At 36.0% G+C, this 24,871-nt stretch overlaps 3 protein-coding genes across 5 annotated transcripts; 2 read left to right on the forward strand and 1 right to left on the reverse strand.

The window, feature by feature from the left end:
* The first annotated feature begins 438 nt into the window (after positions 1-438).
* LOC140881664 (hexosyltransferase GAUT11-like) lies at positions 439-5,833 on the forward strand. Of its 3 annotated transcripts, XM_073287146.1 has the most exons (4): positions 459-512; positions 678-752; positions 859-1,021; positions 4,109-5,833. In XM_073287146.1, exons 3-4 carry the CDS (start codon positions 866-868, stop codon positions 5,564-5,566), a joined length of 1,614 nt encoding a protein of 537 aa, XP_073143247.1. In that variant the 5' UTR covers positions 459-512; positions 678-752; positions 859-865; the 3' UTR covers positions 5,567-5,833. The 3 variants fall into 3 exon arrangements, with proteins under 3 accessions (XP_073143244.1, XP_073143247.1, XP_073143245.1); XM_073287143.1 differs by having other exon boundaries at positions 439-512; positions 678-1,021; XM_073287144.1 differs by having other exon boundaries at positions 473-577; positions 678-1,021.
* Positions 5,834-6,491: 658 nt separating this feature from the next.
* LOC140881148 (protein SLOW WALKER 2) lies at positions 6,492-18,005 on the reverse strand. The gene is made up of 16 exons (XM_073286218.1): positions 17,176-18,005; positions 16,630-16,702; positions 16,194-16,313; positions 15,953-16,028; positions 13,677-13,745; positions 13,516-13,596; positions 12,007-12,078; positions 11,027-11,119; positions 10,689-10,841; positions 10,329-10,412; positions 10,061-10,204; positions 9,530-9,619; positions 9,112-9,194; positions 8,651-9,022; positions 8,055-8,277; positions 6,492-7,345 (listed from the first exon to the last, which is right to left on the reverse strand). The coding sequence occupies exons 1-16, from the start codon at positions 17,840-17,842 to the stop codon at positions 6,719-6,721; spliced, it is 3,027 nt and encodes a 1,008-aa protein (XP_073142319.1). The 5' UTR covers positions 17,843-18,005; the 3' UTR covers positions 6,492-6,718.
* Positions 18,006-19,897: 1,892 nt separating this feature from the next.
* LOC140883265 (protein ABIL1-like) lies at positions 19,898-23,238 on the forward strand. Its single transcript, XM_073289665.1, has 10 exons — positions 19,898-20,121; positions 20,651-20,735; positions 21,294-21,376; positions 21,671-21,821; positions 21,896-21,995; positions 22,093-22,164; positions 22,270-22,354; positions 22,465-22,517; positions 22,616-22,692; positions 22,853-23,238. The coding sequence occupies exons 2-10, from the start codon at positions 20,655-20,657 to the stop codon at positions 23,006-23,008; spliced, it is 858 nt and encodes a 285-aa protein (XP_073145766.1). The 5' UTR covers positions 19,898-20,121; positions 20,651-20,654; the 3' UTR covers positions 23,009-23,238.
* Positions 23,239-24,871: the final 1,633 nt, after the last annotated feature.

A 24,871-nucleotide genomic window follows, 5' to 3' on the forward strand; every position in this document is an offset into this window, starting at 1 on the left:
TTCCAAATTAAATACCACATATCAGTTTCTTTGATATTAAATGATTTTTTTAATATATTTTGTTTTATTTATTATTTCAATTATTTAAATAATTTTACAACAATAATAGTTCTTTACTATTAAGCAAATAATCAAATCAAAATTATTTTATTTTAATTTTAAAAAATACCAATAAAAATTGAATCTATTCATGATTACATAACATCGACCCATCCCATGATTCTTATCAACGGATTCGTCGAAGTGAAGAGCTCGTTCTAAACTTAAATCCATTTGAGAAATATTTCATATAATTCTATATTGGAGGATTGAGTTGACATATTTACACAAAATAATAAATAACAATAATTACTATAATAATAATAATAATAATAATAATAACTATAACTATAATAATAATAATAATAATAATAAAGATTTTAGTAGCAGAAGGTATTCATTCATTCATTCATGTGCAGGCCAGGTCCAGCGCCTCTTTTATCAAGATTTGCCCAAAGTTGCTTCCTCCTCAGGTAAACTGAAAACCCGCAAGAATTCACATTTCTGTGCTCCAAGAGTTGGCATTCCATGTGTTAGAGTGAGCGTTCATGCTATTACGATCAGAAGAAATTGCAAGTTATGCCACTCTTGATTTACAGGGCTTCATTGCTAATAGAATCGTTGCGTTCTAATTTCAGGGGTCGGCAGTTGGGTGGTGATTGAGGCTTCTGCATGGGTGTTTCTTGGATTTCTCGACTTTGAGAAGTAAATAGGCAAGTGGGTTTTCCAGCTTCTAGTTGTTGCCGGCCGGCCGGCTTGATCCAATCTGATTCGGCCTTTCTTGTGTTCTTGATTTGGCGCTGATTGTGGAATACTCAGGCGAACGATGCGGCGTCGGGCAGCCGACTATCGCCGCCCGATCCGTAGGAGGTTATCGTATTGGATCTGCGCACTTCTCGTGGTATTCTCTTTTGTTGGATTTGTTTTGTTCATTGTTCATCATAACCATAGTGATGAGGATCGCGCGGAACAGCCGGTAATGGTAAGATTGCTTTGATAAAGTTATTTTTTGTTGACATTTCTGTTTCGTTTTTGCTTCCGATAATCTCCCTTCTCGTGGGATGTGAGTTTGTCATCTATATTCGGATGCAGAAATGATTTTCTTCTGCTTTCAAATGAGGAATCTGATTTTCATAATTTGGTTTACAATGTTTTCCATTGATGTTGGAAGTTTTGTACCATGGTACTACCGTACTAGATTTTTCAGTTTGTTGTGCAGCTTCTCATGATCCTCGAGACTGAACTCTTAAAAATGACCACGCTTTTATAGGGTATGACTATATTGAGAGTCAGAAGTTAACCTCATATTTTAGAGTTTGGTGATTGTCAGAATTTAACCTCATATTTTAGAGTTTGGTGTTACAAGTTCGGTCTGTTGTTGATGGACGTCCTAGAGATGGATGGAGTAGTTCGGAAATAGAGTGAGGAATCAAGTTATATGTGCATTTCTGACGCATCACCTTATGTACGATGAACCTTCATCGTCGAAGTGGCCAAATATTTGGATATCTCTGTCCTCACCATGTAGATTTATCTGGTATGAATATTTGAAAAAAAAAAATTAGATTTTGTATCTCTGTCCTCACCATGTAGATTTATCTGGTATGAATATTTGAAAAAAAAAAAATTAGATTTTGTTGGTTAGCTGGCAGTTTGTGTGATATGAAAAATTATTTGTTTGATGCTCATGCATGTGGTCTTTCGCTCGAAGATTTCATAAATTATGTGGGTTGAAAAAACAAAACAACATTTTATTATTATGGGTCTTTAGGTTCTTCAACTGTAATTATGCACACTTGATGATTTGAGATGGAGTAAAACAATTGTCCACAATTTTGCAGTTTTATGATTTGTTTTTTTGTGTATATTTGTTCGAAAAGAGTTAATTAACCTTCTGCTCTACTTTTACCTGTCTTGTCAACTAACTTCATATCTGCTGGAAAAGGATTCAGTTCATAGCAGGATAAGGATCTGTTATCTGACTTGTCTTTACTCTTTTACATCGAGAATACCTAATTTTATGTTACAGATATGTGACCATATCCATGATTATGGGGAGAAAGTTAGATACTGAAAGATCATGTTGATAACTTTGAACAGAGACAAGAATATCACGAGTGGAATTAGAAAAATTGAAATTGCAATATATTCGTTGTCTAATTTGTCTTATGCTAGAATGCTGTGCTTCCTCCCTTACTCTTAAATCTAAATCACATCAGAGGTAACACGTCTCTTTTACGTGGCAAGTGTATTGGACTATTGGTTGTTTTTTCACTTAAAAACATGGGGATTTGTAAAATTTACAGTTCATTCTGTCCTCTTACTTTAATTTGTGATAATTTGTTGTAAACAGTCCTCTGTGCGAGCAATGTGATTCTACACCACAGTGCCACATATTTAGTGATGTATGGATTAGCCTTCCTTTGTGAACTAGTTTAAAATGTTACGTCATGTATTATTTTTCAGCGACAATGAATAATGATGCACATATCATTTGTATTTTTATGGCTTCAAACAAGTACTTTATGTTGTGTGAATATTCACTCCTGGCAAATTGAATCTTGTTCAGAAATTATGCTATGCCTAGAACTAATTTCTGGCTGAACCCAACAGGCATCTCCTGAAGATTACTCGTGGTCATATAAATATAACAGCTCCATGATTCTTTCAAATGGTCAAGTAGATCATTCAAGACATTATGATTGTTTTTCGGGATTGTTTCATCTTTGCTAAGAGTTTGGTACAAGCATGATTTATGCTTTTTTTTTTCCTTTTGCATGAACATTAAGAAGGCTTTATTGTTGATTTCCAGTTTTTCCCTGGTCCAGCTTCATTGTTATGTACATCGAGTAAATTACACTGTTATATTTGTTTGGAAGTATTTTATGCTGAGATGAAATTAAGTAGCATCATGACCCCTCTCTACCCACCTCTACCTTTTCCCAACCCAACCCCTGCCCCGGCGCCCCCACTTGGTCACTGGAACACACTCAACTATCTTATGGTGCAACTGATTGCAACTCATCGAAAATATGAGAGAGACAATGTTTGTATTATCAAAATATTCCATTAAAATAAAATGATCTCTATTTACATAGTGGTAGAACAAATCCCGCCCCCCCTTTCCCTGGCCGTACATCAAAGAGTAATCAATTAAAACTCAAGTAGCATCTCTGTGAGATATAGGGTGTACTGTGACATTCTTTGCTTTTAGTTATTTCGCCCTAGGTTTGCCTTTTCGGCCCAGTTCAATGAAACAATGCTTTGGCTGTTTTGAGTGCTGTTCGAATTGGCCGAGGGTTCGTGGACTAAGTTTTATTTTTCGTAGACTTAGTTAAATGTTATTTGGGACCAAATTACGACATAGTAAAAAGCTGAAATGAATTCGTTCCCTGACACAGGATTTGATAATTTTTTTATTTTGCATTTGATTCATTTCCTAAACTTAAGTTAAGGGTCTAGTTTATAAATTGTTATATTGAATTCATGAAAAATCAATAATCAATAAAAAGAGAAGTTTTCCTGTATCATCTCTCTTACAGATACTTTTAACCTTGGATAAATTTATGGTAATTTCAATCTGAGAATGTTAAACTTCCAATTCATGGGGTTAGAAAAATATAGTTTACCTGGAAAGGGAAGATCTTTAGATAGAAGAGCTCACATTTTCTTTCAAGTGCTTGGTTTTTTATTTACTGGATTTAGATATATTGGAAGTTAAACATTGTGAAACATTGGAAATTACCATAACGTTGGATGACGGGAGTGCTGATCCCACTTTTTCCCCGATCATTTTAATTATTGGTTGTGAATTGCACACCTAGCTGGGCATAGGTTACAGTTTTTATAAAAACTTTACCATTTTATATAAGGCAAGATGTTGTATACCTATGTTTTGACGCATCTGGTATCATTTTTTGGTTTCTAACAGGTTTTAAAAAATATATAATGGCTTTTGAAAATTTATCTAAATTTACAATTTACCACGAAATGAAGAATAACTCTATGTAATCGAGAATAGTTCACGGTGTCCATTTATTTGTTTCTTTAACTTATTTCTCTTTTCCAGGAGGTAAATGAGTTTAATGACCATGTAATTCACGAGAATCGAAATTTTACTGAAGATATATCAAGTGCCAGATCATATGCCAGACAGTTAGGAGAGCAGATGAACCTTGCCAAAGCTTATGTTATTATAGCCAAGGAACATAATAATCTTCATCTTGCTTGGGAGCTGAGTTCAAAAATAAGAAGTTGCCAATTCTTGCTCTCCAAGGCCGCAATGAGAGACGAGCCCATAGCTCTAGAGGAGGCCGAACCAACCATTAAAAGTTTATCATCCCTGATTCTTAAGGCGCAAGATGCCCATTATGATATTGCGACCACAATAATGACCATGAAGTCTCATATTCAAGCTCTGGAAGAACGTGCAAATGCCGCAACTCTCCAGAGTACTGTATTCGCACAAATGGCTGCTGAATCAATACCCAAGAAGCTTCACTGCATCGACATTAAACTCACTGCCGATTGGCTTCGGAACAAGTCGATCCAGGAGCTTGCAGATGAGACTAGGAACTCTCCTCGATTAACAGACATCAATCTTTACCACTTTTGTATATTTTCAGATAATATTCTGGCTGTTTCAGTCGTCGTTAATTCTACAGTTTCTAATGCCGAACATCCAAAGCAACTTGTATTCCATGTCATTACAAACGGAGTAAAATATGGGGCAATGCAGGCTTGGTTCCTCAGTAATGATTTCAAAGGCGCTGCAGTCGAAGTTCAAAATATTGAAGACTTTACTTGGTTGAATGCATCGTATTCTCCTCTTCTAAAACAGCTGCACGACATTGATTCACAGAAATACTACTTTGGAGCTTTGCGAGATACTAGTCTTGAGCCAAAGTTTCGTAATCCCAAGTATCTGTCTATTTTAAATCACCTTCGGTTCTATATCCCCGAGATTTATCCCCAACTGGAAAAGGTAGTATTTCTCGATGATGACATTGTGGTTCAGAAGGATTTGATTCCTCTATTTTCCTTGGATTTGCATGGAAATGTAAATGGCGCGGTTGAAACTTGTCTTGAATCTTTCCACCGCTACTACAAGTACCTCAATTTTTCGAACCCACTGATCAGCTCAAAATTTGATCCTCAAGCGTGTGGATGGGCATTTGGGATGAATGTATTTGACTTGATTTCTTGGAGAAAAGCGAACGCGACTGCAAGATATCATCATTGGCAGGAACTAAATGCTGACAAGTCACTTTGGAAGCTCGGCACACTTCCTCCTGCACTTTTGGCTTTCTATGGATTGACGGAGCCACTTGATAGGAGATGGCATGTCTTAGGACTGGGTTACGACATGAATATTGACAGCCGCTTAATTGAGACTGCTGCTGTGATTCACTTCAATGGGAACATGAAACCCTGGCTAGAGCTTAGTATAGGCAGGTATAGACCTCTGTGGGAACGGTATGTGAATCAGACTCACCCTTATCTTCAAGAATGTGTGACAAGCTTATAAATGGTTTTTCTAAGACGAGGGCAATCTATCGTCATCTCTCTTATTCTTTCTAAAGGAATCTGATTTCATAACTGTAGTGTAGAACAGAAAAATTTTGACTTGTATGGAGAAGCCTTTTCTGCGCACATGTTTCAAGTTGAATATCTGTTGAAAGATAAAACCTTTAATAGTGTAGCTTGGAACCATGTATTTGGTTAAGGTTTACGAGATTTCATTTTTGGCGGATGGGAGGATTCTTTTAGCTCCCACGTTATTGCCACCGTGATGTGATCGAACTGTGGTTTTCGTCACTTTTTCTCTTACAAGATATATTTCTTGTGTCGTCCCTTTTTAATGAGAAAGTTGTCGCATGGATCCGGTAACGACTTGATTAAACAATCCAGATATTATCGGCTCCGGTCACAAATCGTGACGTGCATCAGCTCATGTGCTACTTCTTTGAAGTCACGTTGATATATGATCCCCACATAGACCTTCAAGAAAACCTGAAACGTCGTATTTGGGAATTGGAACGTGATTGGAAGTAATTAAAGAGTCGAGGTATATAGGTAGTGTTAGGAGAACTTTTAGGAATTGGAACGTGATTGGAAGTAATTAAAGAGTCGAGGATTGCCTAGCATATATAGGAAGTGTTGGGAGAACTTTTAGGAAGTATTTCTCAATTTTTTTTAACAAAATTTTAAAATTTTATTATAGAAAAATTAGAATTGTTTCCTAAAAATTAAAAACTATCTCAAACACTATCATAACTCTCTCTCAAACACTACCATAACCCTGTATCATATATAATAATGTAGCCATTGAATTCTAATTTTTTCCTTTTAATTGGCGTGTTATCTGCCTTTTGTTTATTGACAAGGATATATAGTCATGTAGCATAATTACACACGTCGTACGCCGTAGTCCCTTATTATCAATATTTCTTTCGAATTGGTCTATACGTTTCCTAGTTATTACATCGTCATATCTGTCTAACGTAAACGAGCAAATACAATATTATGAAATACAGGGCTTGTCCAAATAGAAACAATATTTGACTAAAAAAAAGTGATACTATAATTTCATAAACTAAAGCTAAGCCGATCGTTTATAATTTATGATATGATATTTCTTACAGCTACTAACGAACAAAAATGTGGAGAAGGGTTATATCTAGTTCTTCCTCTTCTTCGACTTGCGCTTTTTGGTTTCTGAGGATGACTTGGGTGGTAATTCAGGATCATCCTCGTCTATCAAATGCGAATAATCTTCAAGGCTCGCGAAAGGAGACACTTCAGAAGTTTTGCGGGTTTTTCGTTTCTCTGTCTTTGGTTCAAAGCTCTCCTCGGAGATATTCCCATCATCTGCTTCACCAATGGCAACATCACTACCACCGTCCTCGGAACTAATTTCAGCATCCGCAATTTCTTCATTGGCAACATCCGAAGATAAGTTCATTTCGTCATCACTGGCATCCCCAATCAAGTCGTCATCATCATCCTCATTAGCAATTTTGTCCAAATCCTCATAGTCATAACCACCTTCCGTCTCCAAAGAAGGATTTCCAGAATCCAAGAGATGGTCAATCTCTTCATTTTCACTTTCATCCTCGTCTCCATCAACAACAAATATCTCTTCAGCAGCCTCGTCATCTTCTGTCTTCTTCTTTTTCTTTTTTGGTTTCTTCAAGGAGTTCATTTTGTTCAAATAGAACTTGTGGAAAACAACATCCTCAGGGGGCACATCAGCTTCAGCAAGTGATATAATTTCTGCTCCAACCAACTGGTGGTTCATTTCAAGCTGGACGAGACAGGTGAGGTATAGATTATTGTGTCACCAAAAAAATATCAACTTGCCATAAGTTAACAGAGGCATATCTAAAAGATCCACTCGCTACTATCGTCAAGCTTATCGGAAAGAAGAAAAACAACAATAATAGGGAAAAACCATAATCCAAATTGTCATATCTAAAAAATTCTACAATTAAAAATTCCTTTAAGAACACCATCTCCAACTTTTCAATAAGAAAATCCAATTTATCAAAATTAGACTATTTCTTCTCTGAGATCCCCTTGTTTCTTTGATGATACGACGATATTAATTATAATTTTGTTAATAATAAAAAAATTTAAGATCTTTAATAAAAAACTAGTCGAGGGTAGTATAACTTTTATGTTTATTTATGATAAAACGGGCTTTCTAGTACAAAGAAACGGTAGAAAAGGCTTTTAGGCAAGTTTCCCATATTAATACTTACTATCTGCACTTCTGCAGCATTATATATATTGATAAATTAGTTTCAGATGAGTAACTCGAAATAAAAGGCCATGAATAAGCGTTGACCACATCACACACTAGAGATTGAATGTTAAATTACTAAAAAGATTAGTAGTAGAATTTTGATTTGATCATAAAAAGAGAATGAGAACATGTTAAAATTAGATAATGACACTAATAACTGTGATTATTGCGAATGAATGAATAGGGCACACTGCACAGAATAGCTAACCTTCTTGGCAGGTTCAATCTGCGATGCACCATGCCATGTATTTTGCCTTGGCTTCTTTTCCATGAACTTGTCCAGGAAAGCACCAAGTGAAAGGTCATTGAGCGGATTGCCATTATACACAATATTGACCCCAGAAAGAAGGGTTCTGGCCATTGCAGCAACTGACGGGTGCACGTGAGAGGCAAGTACCCTTAGCTCCCACCAGCCAACCAAATCCGCATTACTGTTGCTCGTGGAAGTTAAAAAATATAAGGATACACGAAGAAATGAAAAGATGACTAATCCAGATAAAATTGAAATAGAACACGATAAGTGACACAATAATGACAAATTAATATCGGACAGGACAGAACTATACACATACTTGATCTTGTCCCCATTTTTCCTTACTTATGAAGGATAGCAGGCATCATTACTCATGAAAGATCCCATTTAGTCATTGAGGGACTTAAAACGCATGAACTCCCACAAGCAAACTTTCACAGAAAGTTCTAATTAAAACTTGGCACGCCACTAATCACTCAGTTTTACACATGCATTAAAACCATTCAAGCTAAAAATGCACTAGAACCAAACAGCAAGTACATAAAAATTACCAATAAGTAGGTTCCCTGTGATGTGGGTTGTACCCACTGGGCAATGTCGGACTATCATTTAAACCATGAACTTTATGTGCTTCATTGCCTGACGTAAAATTAAATTTCTCCAGTTTTTCTAGACCACCTTTCCCAAGCAAATCATCCGATTCATTCAAACTGTCATATTCAGAACTAGAAGCCACAGAATCATCTTCATCGAGTGAAGCATCACTGTCACCAAGACATTCATTATCCGTTTGCACAACAGAGTCTTTTTTGTCTGTCTTATCCGGTTTATAATCGACACGGTTGTCATCATCTTCTTGAACGTCCTCAAAATGCTCAAGATCTTCATCAGCAACAGCAGTTTCATTTTGGAGCACCACCTTCCTGCACGAGGATTTCTAATTTCAACATCGAATAAGATCATTTTATTCGATCAACACTGAAAGATTACTTCCTTTCTGAGGCAAGCTTACCAAAGAGGGGGGCGTGCTCTAAGGACTTCAGAGAGCATAAAAAGGCATGCACATGCATACTGAGGCGCCAGCTGAAGACCAACCTACTTGGCAACAGTGGAGTCAATACTACTACTACTACTAATAATAATAATAATAATAATAATACTAATAATACTAATAATAATAATAATATTATTATTATTATTATTATTATTATTATTAAAAAAAAACCATGACTGAATGTTATTGCGAATTTGATTTCAAGGTGCTGATAGCTTTTGAAGGCATGGAAAAAAGAAATGCAGCAATAATGCCAACATAATGTATTTTGCGTCTGGGTGTGAATCTCCATATCCACACAAAACAGCGGTTCAAGAACACAAATTTTGGATTGACCAAGAATTGTATTGAAAGTGAAGTTAATTTCTGCCCTGACCTGTAACAATCGCTTTGAGAAAGCAGCGACTCGCTTCATATTAACATCATTCTTCATTGACCTCAATAGAAGCCCAATAAACATTTCCTCCTGGAAAATTTAAAACAATACTTCACATAACACATACATAGAATGGTAAAGAGTATTGACTTAGGATGAGCTCATTATCATTTTTCAACTAAATTATATGCCATCCTCAAGAAAGGAAATGAAAATGGCAGAAGTAAATATCAAAGCGTGAATCATCAACCCAAAAGCCAGCTGCTATCAAGTGTTCTAAAGTTGCATGCATGCAACTGCTGTAGTTGCTTTCGCTTGGATGATCATGTAATACTGTTTATCAAGTGTGATAGGTAGTCGGTTTCTCAGAATAACTAAAAAGCACAAAACTCCGAAAAAAAATCATCCAGAGAGCTTTCCGGAATACAGAAAATTCCATGAGTGGAAATTGACTGGTTGCTTTCAGTTAAGAGTGAAATCACACAAAATAAAATATATAGCATAATACTATAAGGCAAATGATATAGAGACCTTGGAAGAATTCATTGAAGAGGGAAGCAGGAGTTTTGAGTACAAGGCACGATAATAACGATCACTGACTATCTGGTTTTTGGAAGAGATTTTGTCGAGAAGCATCAATGCTTGAACTCCAACATTAAAGTTTTTAGAATGAACCTGAAACCCAAAAATCAAATCTGCTGAGAGCCTGAGATTATTATATCGAATAAGGATAATAGTTAAAAATCAATTAACAGCTACCACTTCAATAAATGATAATTCCTAACATCCTTAGGCATACCAGTTGAAACAATAGTGGTGCATGGACCTCGATCACATCATCAGTTTCATCACTGGAAACAAAAGGAAAAGCTCTATTGACACCCTGCAACAAAAGAATGGCGAGCTTGTAAAAACTTATCTGGAATTTCATGTGTAAAACTACTTTTACTTGGATTCTTTCAGTCAATGTCTGACAACATTTAGAGTTCAACTAGACAATTCAAAAGCCAGCAATGAATATTTAAAATCCGATATTAAAAAGAAACTTTATTCTGAAGTTCAGTCTTGAGCATCACCAATAGTTTACATAAACAGTCGTTCCACATGTAATTTTCCACGGTTTACAGATAATTATATTAGAGAAACAGCTTTTACTAACCGTTAATAAAGCTGACAATAAACGTGAATCCATCTCAACATGTGCATCTGACGACACTTTTGTTTTATCCATTTTCGAGGATATGGAAGTTTTCCTGTCTTCTTTGCCCTGCTTTGCCACAGGTGGAGCTGTACTAGCCTCAGAAATCAAAATCTGTTAACGTAGGATTAGAATTCTGTTAAAATCCACAAGTGAGAGAGAAGATTTAAAAGTCACCATAATTGTGTTACTCAGGCAGAATAGTCAGGATGACATTTGGATGAAATGCTGGTATAGAACCCATAAACATAAATAAATGGACTGAAACTTCATAGAATCGATAAATCTTCTAGCAATACCTTAAAGAGAGCAAAATAAATATCTATCAACCGTTTTGCAGCTTTGGGACCATCTCCCTTGTGACTCAACCGGATTTGACTTAAGAAGTTCACCTGTGCAACAATAGGAATCAAAATACAGACAAGGTTAACAACAAAATTGACGCGATAATGTTGACCAGCTAACTATTACAGAAACAGGGGGAAAAGGTTCAACAATGGATACAGGCAACAGAAAAGCAATACTTTAGACATCAAAAAATTGTTTGAAACAGATTACGCGTAGTATCTAGAGCAAAACTGCAAGACGTTTATTTGGAATAAGTTGCATGAAAACTTAAATCAACAGCTGAATAAGAATAGTGCTCGTGGTAGAATTAATTTTAAAATGAAATGAGAAACAAATCATAAAGAGTTAACAAGGATCATCTGAAGTAAGAAAATATGGTCTCTGTTTTGTTTGCCTCTGTTCTCCTTGAAATAATTATGGCAGATTTTTCATGGCATCTTATTTCCCTTTCAAGGTCCATTTTACTTTTTTATTTTTTAGTTATAATCTCTCCATAAGTCAACATTCATGTCTTCTTCCTGATACATGTGCGCATAGCAGGTAACATCACTGTTGTTCCTCACCTTGTTTCAGTCATATAGCATAGAAATGAATAAGATTGAACCACATGGAGCGAGGATGACTCTATTAGAAACTCTCATTACTGTATGCTGCCAGGTTGAAGTGGACAATAGGAACGTAATTGAAATAATAGGCCAAAAAACACTTCAGATCACACTGACCCTCAATACTAGTCATTTCAAATCTTTACAGGAGGAAATTTCGTTTCTAGGACCATTTATAATGATCAATATATGACAGACGCAAGATTCCATGTGGTTGTGGATAGCATTCCAACAACATAATGCAACCCCAACCAGACAACACAACACATGAATACTGTTAAATCAATAGCAAACAGGTGAGGCAAAAAAATAAAACTAAAACGTACAGCATGATATTTGGCTCGTAATCCTAGACGAGGCCGAAAAAGGAAATTATCCACTTCGTCAATCACAACTGCCTGCAAAAATTCACAGGAAATGAATTACCTTCAAAGTGAGGAAATTAGAAATACAATGGGATAAGCATATCAGATCAGTGCACTCTCTCTATTTTTTTTTTTATAAGAAACACAAATATTATTAATATAATATAGGAGTTACAATTTAGGTGGACCAGAGGTCCACAAAAACTCTAATGTCTCTCTAGTATTATGCTAACTCAAAATCAATCTCCAATCCCTATACAAATCTAAGATTGAAAACGATTGGAAATCTGTTAAGATGTGTAACCAAGCTGCAACTCTCAGCTTTATCTTGTCCCAAATTTCCCCAATTGAACCTTCCTCGTCTTCAAATATCCTTCTGTTTCTTTCCAACCATACAAAATCCAGCAAACGCAATGAATTATGACTGCCCAAAGAATTCTCCCTCTTTTACCCAATGAACACCCCAAATCTGCTGCAAACATATCCTTCGTGGACTTCGGTGTAACCCACATCAATCCTAGTTCCCTCAACGCTAACCACCATAAGGACATCGTGTAAGGACAATGAACCAACAAATGGTCCTGAGTCTCTCCCGCTTGCTTGCATAGTACACACCAGTTTGGATTTAAATGACATTTCGGAAACCTCCTTTGGATCACTTCACAAGTCGGCACTCTCTCTATTAAATAATAAGGTAGATAATAATGACTAATAAGAAAAGTGTAAAAAACATCAAGCTCGCAAAGGTCAAAGCCAAAGCGATGCCTCACCAATGATTTGTAAAAGAATCAAGAATCACACCTCAATGACTACTTAGAAAACACAGAGACTCATTCTTACACTATGCACTTCCAAATAAACTATCTACTGTTTACTATTAACTCTACAGAAACCTAATCCAAAGCCTATCTATGTTTCTGACAATACATATGCTATAGAAGTTCATTACACCAACTTACAGACAACCAAGTAACTTTATGTTATTCCTGAAAGTACCATAGATGGTTCAAATTGACCCAAAAGAACACAGAGGTTGAACAGATGCTAAATTCTCAGAAGTAGACCTGTGCCAATTCATTTAGTTTTACAAGTGAAAAGTTTGCAAAACAACAAAGCTAGACTATATTTATTAAATCCAAAGAACAAATTGTAATAACGTTACAACCTCATAAGAATACCAAATTTTATTTTTTCAATAACAGTGTATCATTTGTTTGGGAACAATGGCTCCTTTGGAAACGGCGTTACCGAGTATCCTTACGCAGCATGACAGGGTAGGGACTAGCGAAAACAATAACCTCTCTGCATCAATCACTTAATGCAAGAGACAACATAAGCAATATGTATTAATTTTGTTCAAGAAAGAACTAAGATATTCATTAATCTAACCACTCAAATTTTAAGCTCGCTACACTAATATGGCTCCAAGAAAAAAGGGACAAACTTAATGTATTGAGGTTACAAAAGTACCTTCATATTTGGATGGTCAGCTAAAAGATTTGCCAAGTGATAATCTGCATTTGATGCAACTTTGTTCTCAGGATCTCCAAGCTGTAATCATGCCAAGGATAAGATCATAACCAAAATATTCATTAGACCTGCGTAATTGGATGAGAGAATAAGAAAGGGACCTTGTTCACCAATGACGATAGTATACGGCGCTCCTCTTCTGATTTACTGCTCAGCAACGAATACATGGTCTAAAAACAATGGATCAGGCATGAGAACAAAGGAAAACTTCAATAACTTTGTCTCCATTTAGTATGAGCACATAGATATTAGTCTCAAACTCGTCAAAAATTCATTAGGTCAAAACTGTTGTGTGTAGCAAAATTAAAGTCGTTTCTGTACCAAAAGATCTATATATTTTGTATAGTAAAGTAAAAGAGAAGGAAATAGCATGATTAGTTCATTATAATGCTTATTTATAAGTGTGTTGTCGTGCATTATTTTGTGCTATTTTTGAGTCGAATTTTCATGCATTTATTATGTCTTTAGAGTTGTTTCTGTTTAATTTATTTATTATTTCATGCATATGGTCTACATTTCACTTTTCCTGGTTTAAATGAAGGTACAATGAATAAATCAAGATTTTGGAGCAAGAGAAAAGCCACAATGAGGAATTACGAAGCAGCAATGGTCCAAAAATTATTTATGATTATAGAGAGATCCCAATTCGATCTCCACCGTTCAAAATGAAGTTCAAGATGCTTTGAAGCTGCTGTCCAAATTTCACTTGATCCAACGGCTAGAACTCCGGATATGAATTTTTCAAAAATGTTGCGCGTTGGGACAAAATTGGTGCGCTCGAGTGGGATGTTTCTACTGCTCGAGCGCGACTTGTGCAAGAAAAAAGTCTGGAACAGAAGATTTGGCGCTCGAGCGGGGCTTTTCTACCGCTCGAGCGCGAAAAGACGAAATTTTAAAGAACGAGGCAGAAGTTTTGACGCTCGAGCGGGGCTTTTAGCCGCTCGAGCGCGATCGCGGGGAATAAAATTTTATTTTCTCGGACTCTTTTAAAAAGGAAACAAAGACCATGGATTCTCGGGCGTATTAATACAATATTTCCATCAGATTTGAGAGAGAATCAGATTTTTCACGCAGGAAAGGAACAAGGCGGCTAGGGCTTGGAGAGAATTGAAGAACACTTCATTTTTTCTTCTTCTTTCTTCTTAGATTTTTGTTTTATGATTAAACTTTGTTTTGGAATCATGTTTCTGAATATGGAGTAAACGTTTCTTTATCGATTGAGGCCGCGAGATTGGGCCGAGACTAATTTGTGTTGAACACGTGGATTAAGTTTGAGATTTTTGATTTATTTATATTATTGATTGTTGGATTTATCATGTTTCGATTGTGAATGATATGACCAGTTATTTACTTGATTGTTAATTGATTCTGAGTCGAAAGATTAGGGATTGATGGTGTTCACTCCAAGTATTAACATATGGTTAAACCGACTAGAAATATTATTCGGTTTCAGTAGGCGGTTTTAGGTGAAACTGAATTTTCATAGTTTTTAATGCGTTTGAGTTTGATTAGAATTAATTAGAAATAATTAATCCGTCCAACTTGAATAATTTTGACAAATTCTAGAAATAGACTGTTAAACAGAATAGGAAAATTCACCGGGATCTAGATTTAACTTAAATTTTAGATTGTGCCACGTGTTTGCATAAATTGTTCGGTACCTTTGTGTGTCTTGATCGATTTACTTCAATTGATTTTATAATCCAAAATCTAGCTGCGCATTTGTTTTAATTTAGTTATTGCTATTTATTTGATAGTCAAACTTTATTTGAGCAAATCAAATCTCTATTTATTGTTTAGTCTAGATTAAGTAGAAAAGATGAAATCTTGGTAATTAGCTTCGGTCTCCTTGGGACGATCCGGACTCATTCCGGTTATTATAATTTGACCTAGTACACTTGCTAGTATTTACTGAAAAAGTCGGTCACTTATATATGTTACTGTTAAAGACTTAAAAATTATGGACATGGACCTAACTCAACTCAAAAGCTATCTTCAGGAGAAGGATTGTCCAAGTCCATATATGAAACGCCCAGGAATTTTATCCCACCGTCGTGAAACAATTACACACCCCCTCAAACTCAGGAATGAACATCTAGAGCGTGGAGATATTAACAGGTAGATCAACTATGGGTGGTCCAATACACAACGGCAAAAACTGGCTATGATATCATATTAAAGATTATGGACTTGGGTCTAACTCAAGTCCAAAAGCTACCCCGAGGAAGAGGTCCATATATGTAACTCCCAGGAATTTTATCCAACCGATATGGGACAATTACACACTAACAATTACAAATACTAGCAAATGCATGTGAGCAATCAAGGATGCGTAAACCACAAAGAGTACAACAACAATTGCAATTCAAATGCCAACCTTCAGAGCCATGTTCTTGAGCTTGTCTAGAACATCACGCGAAGCTTCCTCGAGGGCAAAAACAAAACGCCCATACCTGCAAATTAAAAAGCAAGTTTTATGAATCCAATAGAATCTATTCAACACAAAATCTTCCAATTTCTATTGCCCCAAATTTTCATGACCTTATTTTACTATTTTACACCTCACTAATAAAATGAATCATCACAAGTATCTGTCTTGGAATGTAATGAGATGATACCTTTCCTTTAAGCATTCCTCCCAATACCACAAAAGTAAAAGAGAGTAACCATCTTTTGTATCAGATAGGTGATTTAGGGGCCGCTGAAATAGTATCTTCAGCTTGCGATCTGGTAGTAAACTGGCAAAGTAATGGAGCCACAATCAAATAAACCATTAAGCCACCATATAATCGAATGAATGGTAAAGAGGATAAAGATGCGATTGTGTTTGTAAAACATACGTGGCCTAAACCGGGTACTGCATGTAATTTTTTATTGCACAGCAAACAAATACAAGGAGCTTAAGAAAGAAATTCTATAATAAATGCTACTTCTCAAGCCCCCATACTGTTTCTTTCAATGTTATTACAAAACATAATTTGGAAAAAAAATCATAAATGGACAATTTTTTCTATTGAAAAAACGAGGGGGAGAAAAGAACAAATGCTTCCTCACCTAATAAATAATTCTTTCAACACTTCAAAGGCCGTTAATGCATGCCGTTTCCCAATTTTTGATGTCACCATCCCTGCACACATATTTATTTTTTTAAGATCGGGCAATGAACATTAGCCGAGTCATCATTAAATCGGAAAATAACAGATTTGCATGAAAAGCTAAACATTTGTAGCTGGATACTATGTTAGAGATGCCCCTAGTTGAATAATTTCTTATACATATCAACTTACATCTGAAACAAATAACCGGCTATACTACCTTGAGGGACAGACCTGCATTATCACATGTTCTTCTCAGAACCGTCTAAAACATGAATTATACCCACAAAAATTGAATACTGATAAAAATGAAAAGTTACAAAACAAACTACCCAAGGATTCAAAAAACAACCCTCTCCCCGCGAACACAAGGTTATATAGATATTCTCCAGTTCTAAATCCAACCTACTGTTCACCACATACCACATACATCATAGATCAACGAAAAAACAAAATCTTGTTTTTCAGATCAAAATTCTAACAGCCAATGTAAAGCAAAGGTTACCCAAAATCGTATCAATTGATCTCAAATTCGCTACAGGATTATCCCCAACCATGACAGACAAGGCAGAAACCTTATCTGCAGCAGTCCCCGATCTTTGAGTCGCCACAAGCATCTTAATATCCCCACTTTTCCCCCTGGAGGAATCATAATCTCGGGTAAATTGCACCAACAGCCGTTCCCCCAACTCTTTCTTCTTCTCCACCAAAGTGTTCCATTCCTCCGCACTATTGAACTCAGCTCTCTTATTATCGCCAATCACCTTTCCCTCCAGCTCAGCAGCATCATTATACCACACCCCCAACGCATTAGCCTTCACCAACGGAAGCTTAGGGAGGTTCTTAAATCTTCTATCGTCCTCCCTAAACAAATTACTACCGTTTAAACCACTGTTTTGAGCGGGAGATTGCTCGGATTTGCGTCTAGGATATGATTTACTATCTTTGTTCCCAACTTTGCTACTATTCTTTTTCGGGGGCCTGTTTTGGTAGGAAACGTTGGGCGATTGAGTACGGGGTTTGAGTGGGCCTTTTTTGCGAAAGTCAGCGTCGTTGAAACCAGAGGAAGGGGCGCCGCTGGAAGGGAAGCCGAGGGATGAGGCAAATGATGCGACATCAGATTGAAGGGCGACTGCTTCCCCAAGGTTTTCCGATTTCTTACGAGCCGCCATTTGTTGCTGTGAACCTGAAAAGTAGCACTGTCGGGCGGAAGCGGTGGCGGTGGCGGTGGCGGTGGCGGTGTAACAACGATGAGGGTTTAGGGCTGGGGTTTAGCAATTTCAGATGGGCGAGCCGAAGAAATCACATCTCCATTCATTAGTTAAGCCCGTTAAGAAGAGGTAAAAGACCCGCGTGAGGTATTTAAGTCGCATAACACGTGGTGCATAAAATTTATAGAATAGAAGGTTTTGTTAGATAAGTATTTATAAAATGTTTTTATTAAAAAAATTAAAATATTTAAATAGGATAACACGTTTTTACAATTGAAAGCAGTGTGTTTTGTTTTTTATTATTGTTTTCAATTATAAAAATATTTAAAAAAAACATATCATTTGTTTTTTTGAAAACGATATTCGAAAAATATTTTTTTTAAAATATTATTTTAAAAACGTTTTACAAAAATCTTGTCTAAACGCACATCTAAGTTTTTTTTTAACTTATAAAACACTAAAATATTTTTAAAATATTTGTCCAAACGTATCCTATCATACTTAGAGAACACTTTTAAAAAAATATTTTACAAATATCTTGTCCAAACATATATTTTAAGTTTTTCACTTGTAAAACAATGCAAGCGTTTCTTTTTAGGCAAAAACTCATGTAAGACGTTATCACGAGTTGATTTTGTTGATACGAGTCTACTATTTGGGTTACTCGTGAGAAAATATTATTTGTTATGAGTAGGATTAACCCAAAGATCTGTAAGACCGTCTCACAAATAACCTGTTTTTTTTTATATATATATAAAAGTACTCGGCTCCCCATCTCATTTTATCATTCTACTTTATCATGTCATATTTGCTCAAACAAGAGACCGTCAAAGCTATGGTCTAATTTGTTGAGGTTGAGCCTGATACTTGGGAAGCTAGTCGATCTATCTCTCTTCCTTCATTTCTCCTCGTGTCGTGAGCCTTCTATCCTAAGAATTTAACTCAAGCTTTAGTTCTATCCTTAGAATTGGACTCAAGCTTTAGTTCTTGGTCATTGGGATTGGATTGGGATTAAGCATGTGAAATGGCTCAAGATAATTCATTTTATGGATGGAAGTGATCCATATAATGTAGCTAGAGTATGTCTCATTGATTTATACTTGTCGACATGGTCTATACTCTATACTTGCAATGAAAAATAATTATTTAAATAAAAAATTATATTTTTTCATGTGTCAGATATGTGTTTCACAAAATTGATATGTGACACCTACAAAGATTGAAAAACATGATGTTCTAACTGAAATTGACAACCAAGAATAGACATTTATCAATATATAATATAGACCTCACATATGAAAATAAATGTTCAACCTTAAATATACAATTGTGTATCGCCTGAACATAAAATCTTTCATGATATATATACAAACAATGTCGCGAAAAAATATTGGTAACACATAAAGAAGCTAAAATTAAGGAAATGGTCTGAAATGCATACAGATCATTTTCCAAGTGATGTCTTGCACGATTTTTTTATAGTAACTAGTGCACCAATGCACGTATCGTGTTTTATACAATTTTTTTTGTAATTAATTTATTTTATATTCAAATAAGATTAATATCATAAAAAAAATGAAACATGATACATCGGTACTGTAATTTTGAAAGTGATTTGTCAATGCTAGTGTCTATGTTATGTGCTTGATCCAAGAGCCCTTCTTTTTATGTTTGGTTGGAAAAAAAAAAAAAAAGGTGTTTGGATGCACACTTCGGACCTTGAGGTAGAGGTTTTAAAATAGGTTAGGTTGTCCGCCTCCACCATACAAAATAGGTGGGTTAGGTTAACAATTTTTCAACACGCTTAAAGGTGAGCCGGCCCACCCCGCCCTTAGGTGAATTGTGGATTGGCCCCTAAAATCTGCCATATTTCACGTATGTTAGTTGGGTTGGCCCGCTTCGCCACTTAAAATATATAAGTTGAGTTGGATTGACGTTTTTCCCATCCACCTCTAGTATCAACGCACTACTCTAAACTCGGGAGAAAAAAAGAAAAAGCAAAAAGAGAGATAAAAATACAAATAGATAATTGAGTTGGAAGGTGGTGGCTTTCTTGGGTTTCTACTTTCTCCATCTGTCCTTCCAATGCAGTTCCCGGGGTTGCTTCTGTTACACACACTTCACCTGCCCCACACCACAATAATAAAACCCTATGGCTATCAGTGCCCACCTGGAAATTGAAGTTGGAGGAGAAAAAGTCACGCACCCATCTGCATTTCATCCAATCACTTCAGCTTCAGGTATTCTTATTTGCTTTTGGTGATCTCATTTTCGGATCTGACGCTTCTGGGAATTACTTTATAGAGGATATGGAATTAGGTGTAACTGAGACTTACTAAATCTTTTTTTTTTTTTTCTTTTCACATGAAGTATGATTAATTCGTTTAAACTTATTCAAGGTTCAAGAAATTATGTCCGTTGTTTATTGGGTTGGGTTGTGTCACTTTCCAGATTACGTTTGTAGGAGTTTTGGTTTAAGTTTGATGATTCAATATAATGTTAGTTTGTGATCTTCAAGATTCTTAAACAACTTGGACCATAATAGTAGCCTTAATTTCTGAAATAAAGTAATAAATTTCCTGTCTTTTGTTACTGCATGCTTGGGAGTAATCTATGAATAATTAATTAGTCAATTTAATTATCTAATGGAATAACGTTGTTATAGATAATGCCTGATAAATGCGTTTCAGTATGAGTTCTATCAAGTAATGATTGCTGTTTCGATGAACTTTCTAGTATTGTGAGTTTTTTTTTTTGGTTGTGTTTTAGTTCTATGGAGGTGGAGAAAGCTCAACCGAGGACGTTTGATGAGGTGTCGATGGAGAGAAGCAAGAGTTTTGTGACTGCATTACAGGTAATTCACTTGCAACTGTGATAATAACTGTTTTTACTCTTATTATATTTGAGTTTTTGGCTGGAAACTTTGGATCAGATCTGGGAATAGATTAGTATATGATTGTGAAGACTTGTCTTGACTTTAGTTTGACTTCATTTTGTCTTTTTTGCTTCTTAGTTGACAGAAGGAGAGTAAATTCGAGCAACAGTTCTACGACTGGATTTGACATTGAGATATATAAATTACCTTGGTTGAGTTCGATTCGACTCGATTTTTTGGTCCCTGTATAGATCATTAATGATTATTTCTGTACAAAATTGCATGTCAGCGATGGAAAATCTGGAGTTATGCAATTTGGGATGTGTGTAATGTTCTATATCGTGTTAGTCGATTTATGTGATGATTTTGTTCAATTCTTTTTGGACAATACGATTTTATTCGATTTCGGTGATAAAAGTGTTGCTTCTTTATGATACTGGCTTTCTGTGTTTTTTATGCTCATGCATGGTTTCTATTCATTCGCAATTTTCACAACTTTAGGAAAGGGGTTATTTATTGCATATCATGTCTCTGCAGGAACTCAAGAACCTTCGGCCTCAACTGCATTCTGCAGCAGAGTATTGCGAGAAGTCGTATCTCCACAGTGAGCAGAAGCAAATGTAAGACTTCAGCAGAATTATCTTATGTGATCTTGCTCAACTCTGTTTTTTTGGAGGTCCTTCTGTGTTCAATTGGTTGTTTTTGGCACGCTTTTTTGAGGGTAATAATGGAGAAATGTGGTGCTCTCGTGATATTTAATGCGAGTTTGCATGTTTCATTGGATGATCATGTATGAAAACTTTTTTGGACAATGATATTATTCATTTTGTCTTGCTCTTTTGACGGGAAAGAGAAGTAATGTTACTTTGCCATGCCATGTGAATATACCTCTCTATTCTCTTGCTATTTATAAGGGTACTGGATAATTTGAAGGACTATGCTGTAAGAGCTCTAGTCAATGCTATTGACCACCTTGGTACTGTTGCTTACAAGTTAAGTGATGTTCTGGAGCAACAGACATTGGAGATCTCATCAATGGATCTGAAAGTTACATGCCTACATCAGGTAGATTTTTCTATTGTCTTAGTGAAGATTTTACTAAAAGATGATCGAGGCTGAAATATGTTTTTCATTTTAAGCAACTTCTAACATGCCAAACATACATGGATAAAGAAGGTCTTAGGCAGCAGCAGTTATTGGCTATCATTCCAAGGCATCACAAACATTACATTTTGCCAAGTAAGATCAATGGTTGCTTTGAATACTGCTTGCCTTTTATAAGATTCAAGTACTTTGAGTCTCTCATCAAATTCTCTATTTTTTGATGCTAATCTAGACTCTATCAGCAAGAAGGTGCACTTCAGCCCACAGATACAGACAGATCCTAGGCAACCTGTGCAAGCAAGAGGTCGCCTTTACCCTTCAGATGGTTGATTTCGAAAGTGTTTTAATTTCTCTTGATTATATTGAGCTTGTAAATAACGTCATGTTTTCAAATTGCCTGCTGATTTAGGTGCTTCTGCTGCAACTACTCTCTCTTGGCATTTAGCATCAGAAACCAAGTCAACCTTGAAAGGCTTTCCACGTGGTATTATGAGGTTAGTCGTTGAAGTTTTTTGTCCTGGGTTTGACTGAATGAAAATTTCTCCTACCCTTTCATTAAACTAATCCAGCACGAAGGATTTGTAATATTTCCCTACCCTCGCAGCACCGAGGACTCGAAAACAAGTGGAAACACATCTAGTGCATTCAACTTATCGGGTATGCATAAATCAACCATACTTTTCAGTTACGTTGTGAATATGAGTAAAAGATAATATTTCAGTACTGGTTTTGTGAAACTTGTTCCTATCAAGTAGATATGGATGACAAAGCCTGGATGAAATCCATGTCAACTTCAACTGTGGCTATGCAAGCACTGGGGGTTACACGACAGGTAATGTCAAATTTCTATAGAAGTCATTCTTGATTTCTTTCTTCATTCAATGTTAAGTCATCTGAATAATGGTAAATCATGAACTTCTGTATTTCTTGTTTAGCTTTTTGCTGATTTTGTCAAAAACTCTGAAACCAATGGAAAGAAATTTCTTTTGCAGGAGTATATGGAGGGCTCCAAACCTGTACCTCCATTTAGATCCTTTGACATTCCAAGGGAGAATTTACGCCCACGTGCACCTGGTCGTAGCAAGAGCATGATTTCAGCTTTCTTTGCCAAGCCAAAGACCCAACAAAAGTTGAAAACTAGTACATGAATTCCAGGATAGTATCACATTCACCACATATTTTCTGCTTTGTCATTTCTTGACCGATAGTATCACATTCACCACATATTTTCACCATGGTGGAATTTGTTCATATTCAACGTGCTGATTTTCATTTCAAACATTAATTAGTATTTGTTGTTTGTGGATTAATCAATAAAGCATCTAGTATTTGTTGTTTGTGGATTGATCAATAAAGCATCAAGTGAAACATGTTCGAGGATTCTCGTGAGCAGAATATTTATATAACAGTCCTTAATTCTCCACGCTGTCTTTGGCTCTTCTTATTACAGCTTTTGTGGATATATATTTATGTAGATGTGTGGTATTGGGACTGCTTTGAAGATGGCAGAAAACAGAGACAAAATGAATATTGTTGAGGCTCGGGTTGAACACGATGTCTTTAAAAAGTTTTTGCCCCGCTCTTGGTGCTGACGGAAATTGGCAAACTTCTCCCAAGATACAACAACAATCTTGTGATAATAGCATAATAAATCACAAGTTCAATAACCAAAAATGATATGAACTCTCTTTTCAGAAAAGTACAAGAATATGAGTGCAGATGATTTTTCAGAAAAGATTGAATTGCATGAATTAATGAACTTTAATATGATATTTAAAGTTGTTTTCATGCAGGTTATGTTGTTTCACCATGTGGTACAACTTTTGATCCAAAAAACTAATCATCCAAGGAATGAAATAACATCTAAAAATTCGGAGAAGGAAGACATTTTTTCATGAAAAAGCGTCCAGGCAGTATTGCGCCCCTGCACCTCCTGCTCACGTGGGCGTGCAGGAGGACCAGTGCAGGGGCGCAATATTTATTGCCCCTGTGCAATTTTTTTTCTTTTCTTCATTTCTTTTTTCCGATCTTCCTTTTTCCGATCTTCTCATTGCTTAATTTCAATTCTTTAAGCACAAACAAAATTTTCAACAATCCCGCACATGAAATGCACATGATGTCAAAGAGAGGTCACACGAAAATTCAGTGCATCAGGAGAGGTAGTTTGTGGCTTTGAACCTTCCGTAATAGAATACTATCGAATTTACTAGGCCACGAAGGGAACATGATGTCTTGAACTTCTTGGCGGTTTATGTAAAACCAGACAATAGTACCTACACAATGATTTTTCTTCATTTCTATTGGTTTTTCAGTTGTGTCCGTTTTGGCCATGGAACATATCTTGTTTTCATAAGTTTTTCACCGAGACGGCCCGTCCTCACACTTATATAGGTGCTCCTCATAAGAGTATCCTACCATATGAAAGAGTGGGTGCCCGGTTAGCCAACTTGTGGCTAAGGGCTTTTATGACTCTATGTATAAACAATCTTTGTTTAATATAATTTACATTCATTAATAGCATTTTCTTTGTCTTTCTTTATATTGTTATATAGTGATATACTATTGTTGTTTTGATAAAGACCTTGAATATACTACAGTGTAAGTAAGATGAGATAGTGAATAAAGAGAGATCACTATTATGAAACACATCTTATAGTCACTGTATATTCTAAACAGTTCCTAGTCAATTGAGCCGTCCGCTAATAAGGATAAGGATCGCTCGAGATTGAGACTAGCATTTGTGATGCCAAGTACCACGTTTCATTGGTAATGAACATGGAGATATTCAAAGCATGCAAATGGATATTCATATGATGAATGATCGAACTACCCTATTCGGACTTTCCAAGTGGTTATTATTATTTGAGTGGATAAGTCCGCGGTTTTGGTTGTACACCATTAGTCCTTACTACTTGAAACATCATTGAGACTCTATATGCTAGTACTGTACTTTGACTCGTTTATCGACTCTATTGGGGTCATCAGGTGTTGGGATTGGGTACAGTTACGAC

This window comes from Henckelia pumila, chromosome 2 (genome assembly GCF_033568475.1).
Source record: "Henckelia pumila isolate YLH828 chromosome 2, ASM3356847v2, whole genome shotgun sequence".
Classification (NCBI taxonomy): Eukaryota; Viridiplantae; Streptophyta; class Magnoliopsida; order Lamiales; family Gesneriaceae; genus Henckelia; species Henckelia pumila.

Bases quoted from the DNA above. Each gene is read 5' to 3' on its own strand.
- LOC140881148 (XM_073286218.1), bottom strand. From the start codon at position 17,842: ATGGCGGCTCGTAAGAAATCGGAAAACCTTGGGGAAGCAGTCGCCCTT. The intron at 16,029-16,193 runs GTATCATCTCAT...TTTAATTTGCAG, and splicing joins GAGGAATGCTTAAAGGAAAG to GTATGGGCGTTTTGTTTTTG. The intron at 13,746-15,952 runs GTTGGCATTTGA...CATTGTTTTTAG, and splicing joins TCAAGAACATGGCTCTGAAG to ACCATGTATTCGTTGCTGAG.
- LOC140883265 (XM_073289665.1), top strand. From the start codon at position 20,655: ATGGAGGTGGAGAAAGCTCAACCGAGGACGTTTGATGAGGTGTCGATG. The intron at 21,822-21,895 runs GTAGATTTTTCT...TTTCATTTTAAG, and splicing joins AAGTTACATGCCTACATCAG to CAACTTCTAACATGCCAAAC. The intron at 21,996-22,092 runs GTAAGATCAATG...ATGCTAATCTAG, and splicing joins CAAACATTACATTTTGCCAA to ACTCTATCAGCAAGAAGGTG.
- LOC140881664 (XM_073287143.1), top strand. From the start codon at position 866: ATGCGGCGTCGGGCAGCCGACTATCGCCGCCCGATCCGTAGGAGGTTA. The intron at 1,022-4,108 runs GTAAGATTGCTT...TCTCTTTTCCAG, and splicing joins GCGCGGAACAGCCGGTAATG to GAGGTAAATGAGTTTAATGA.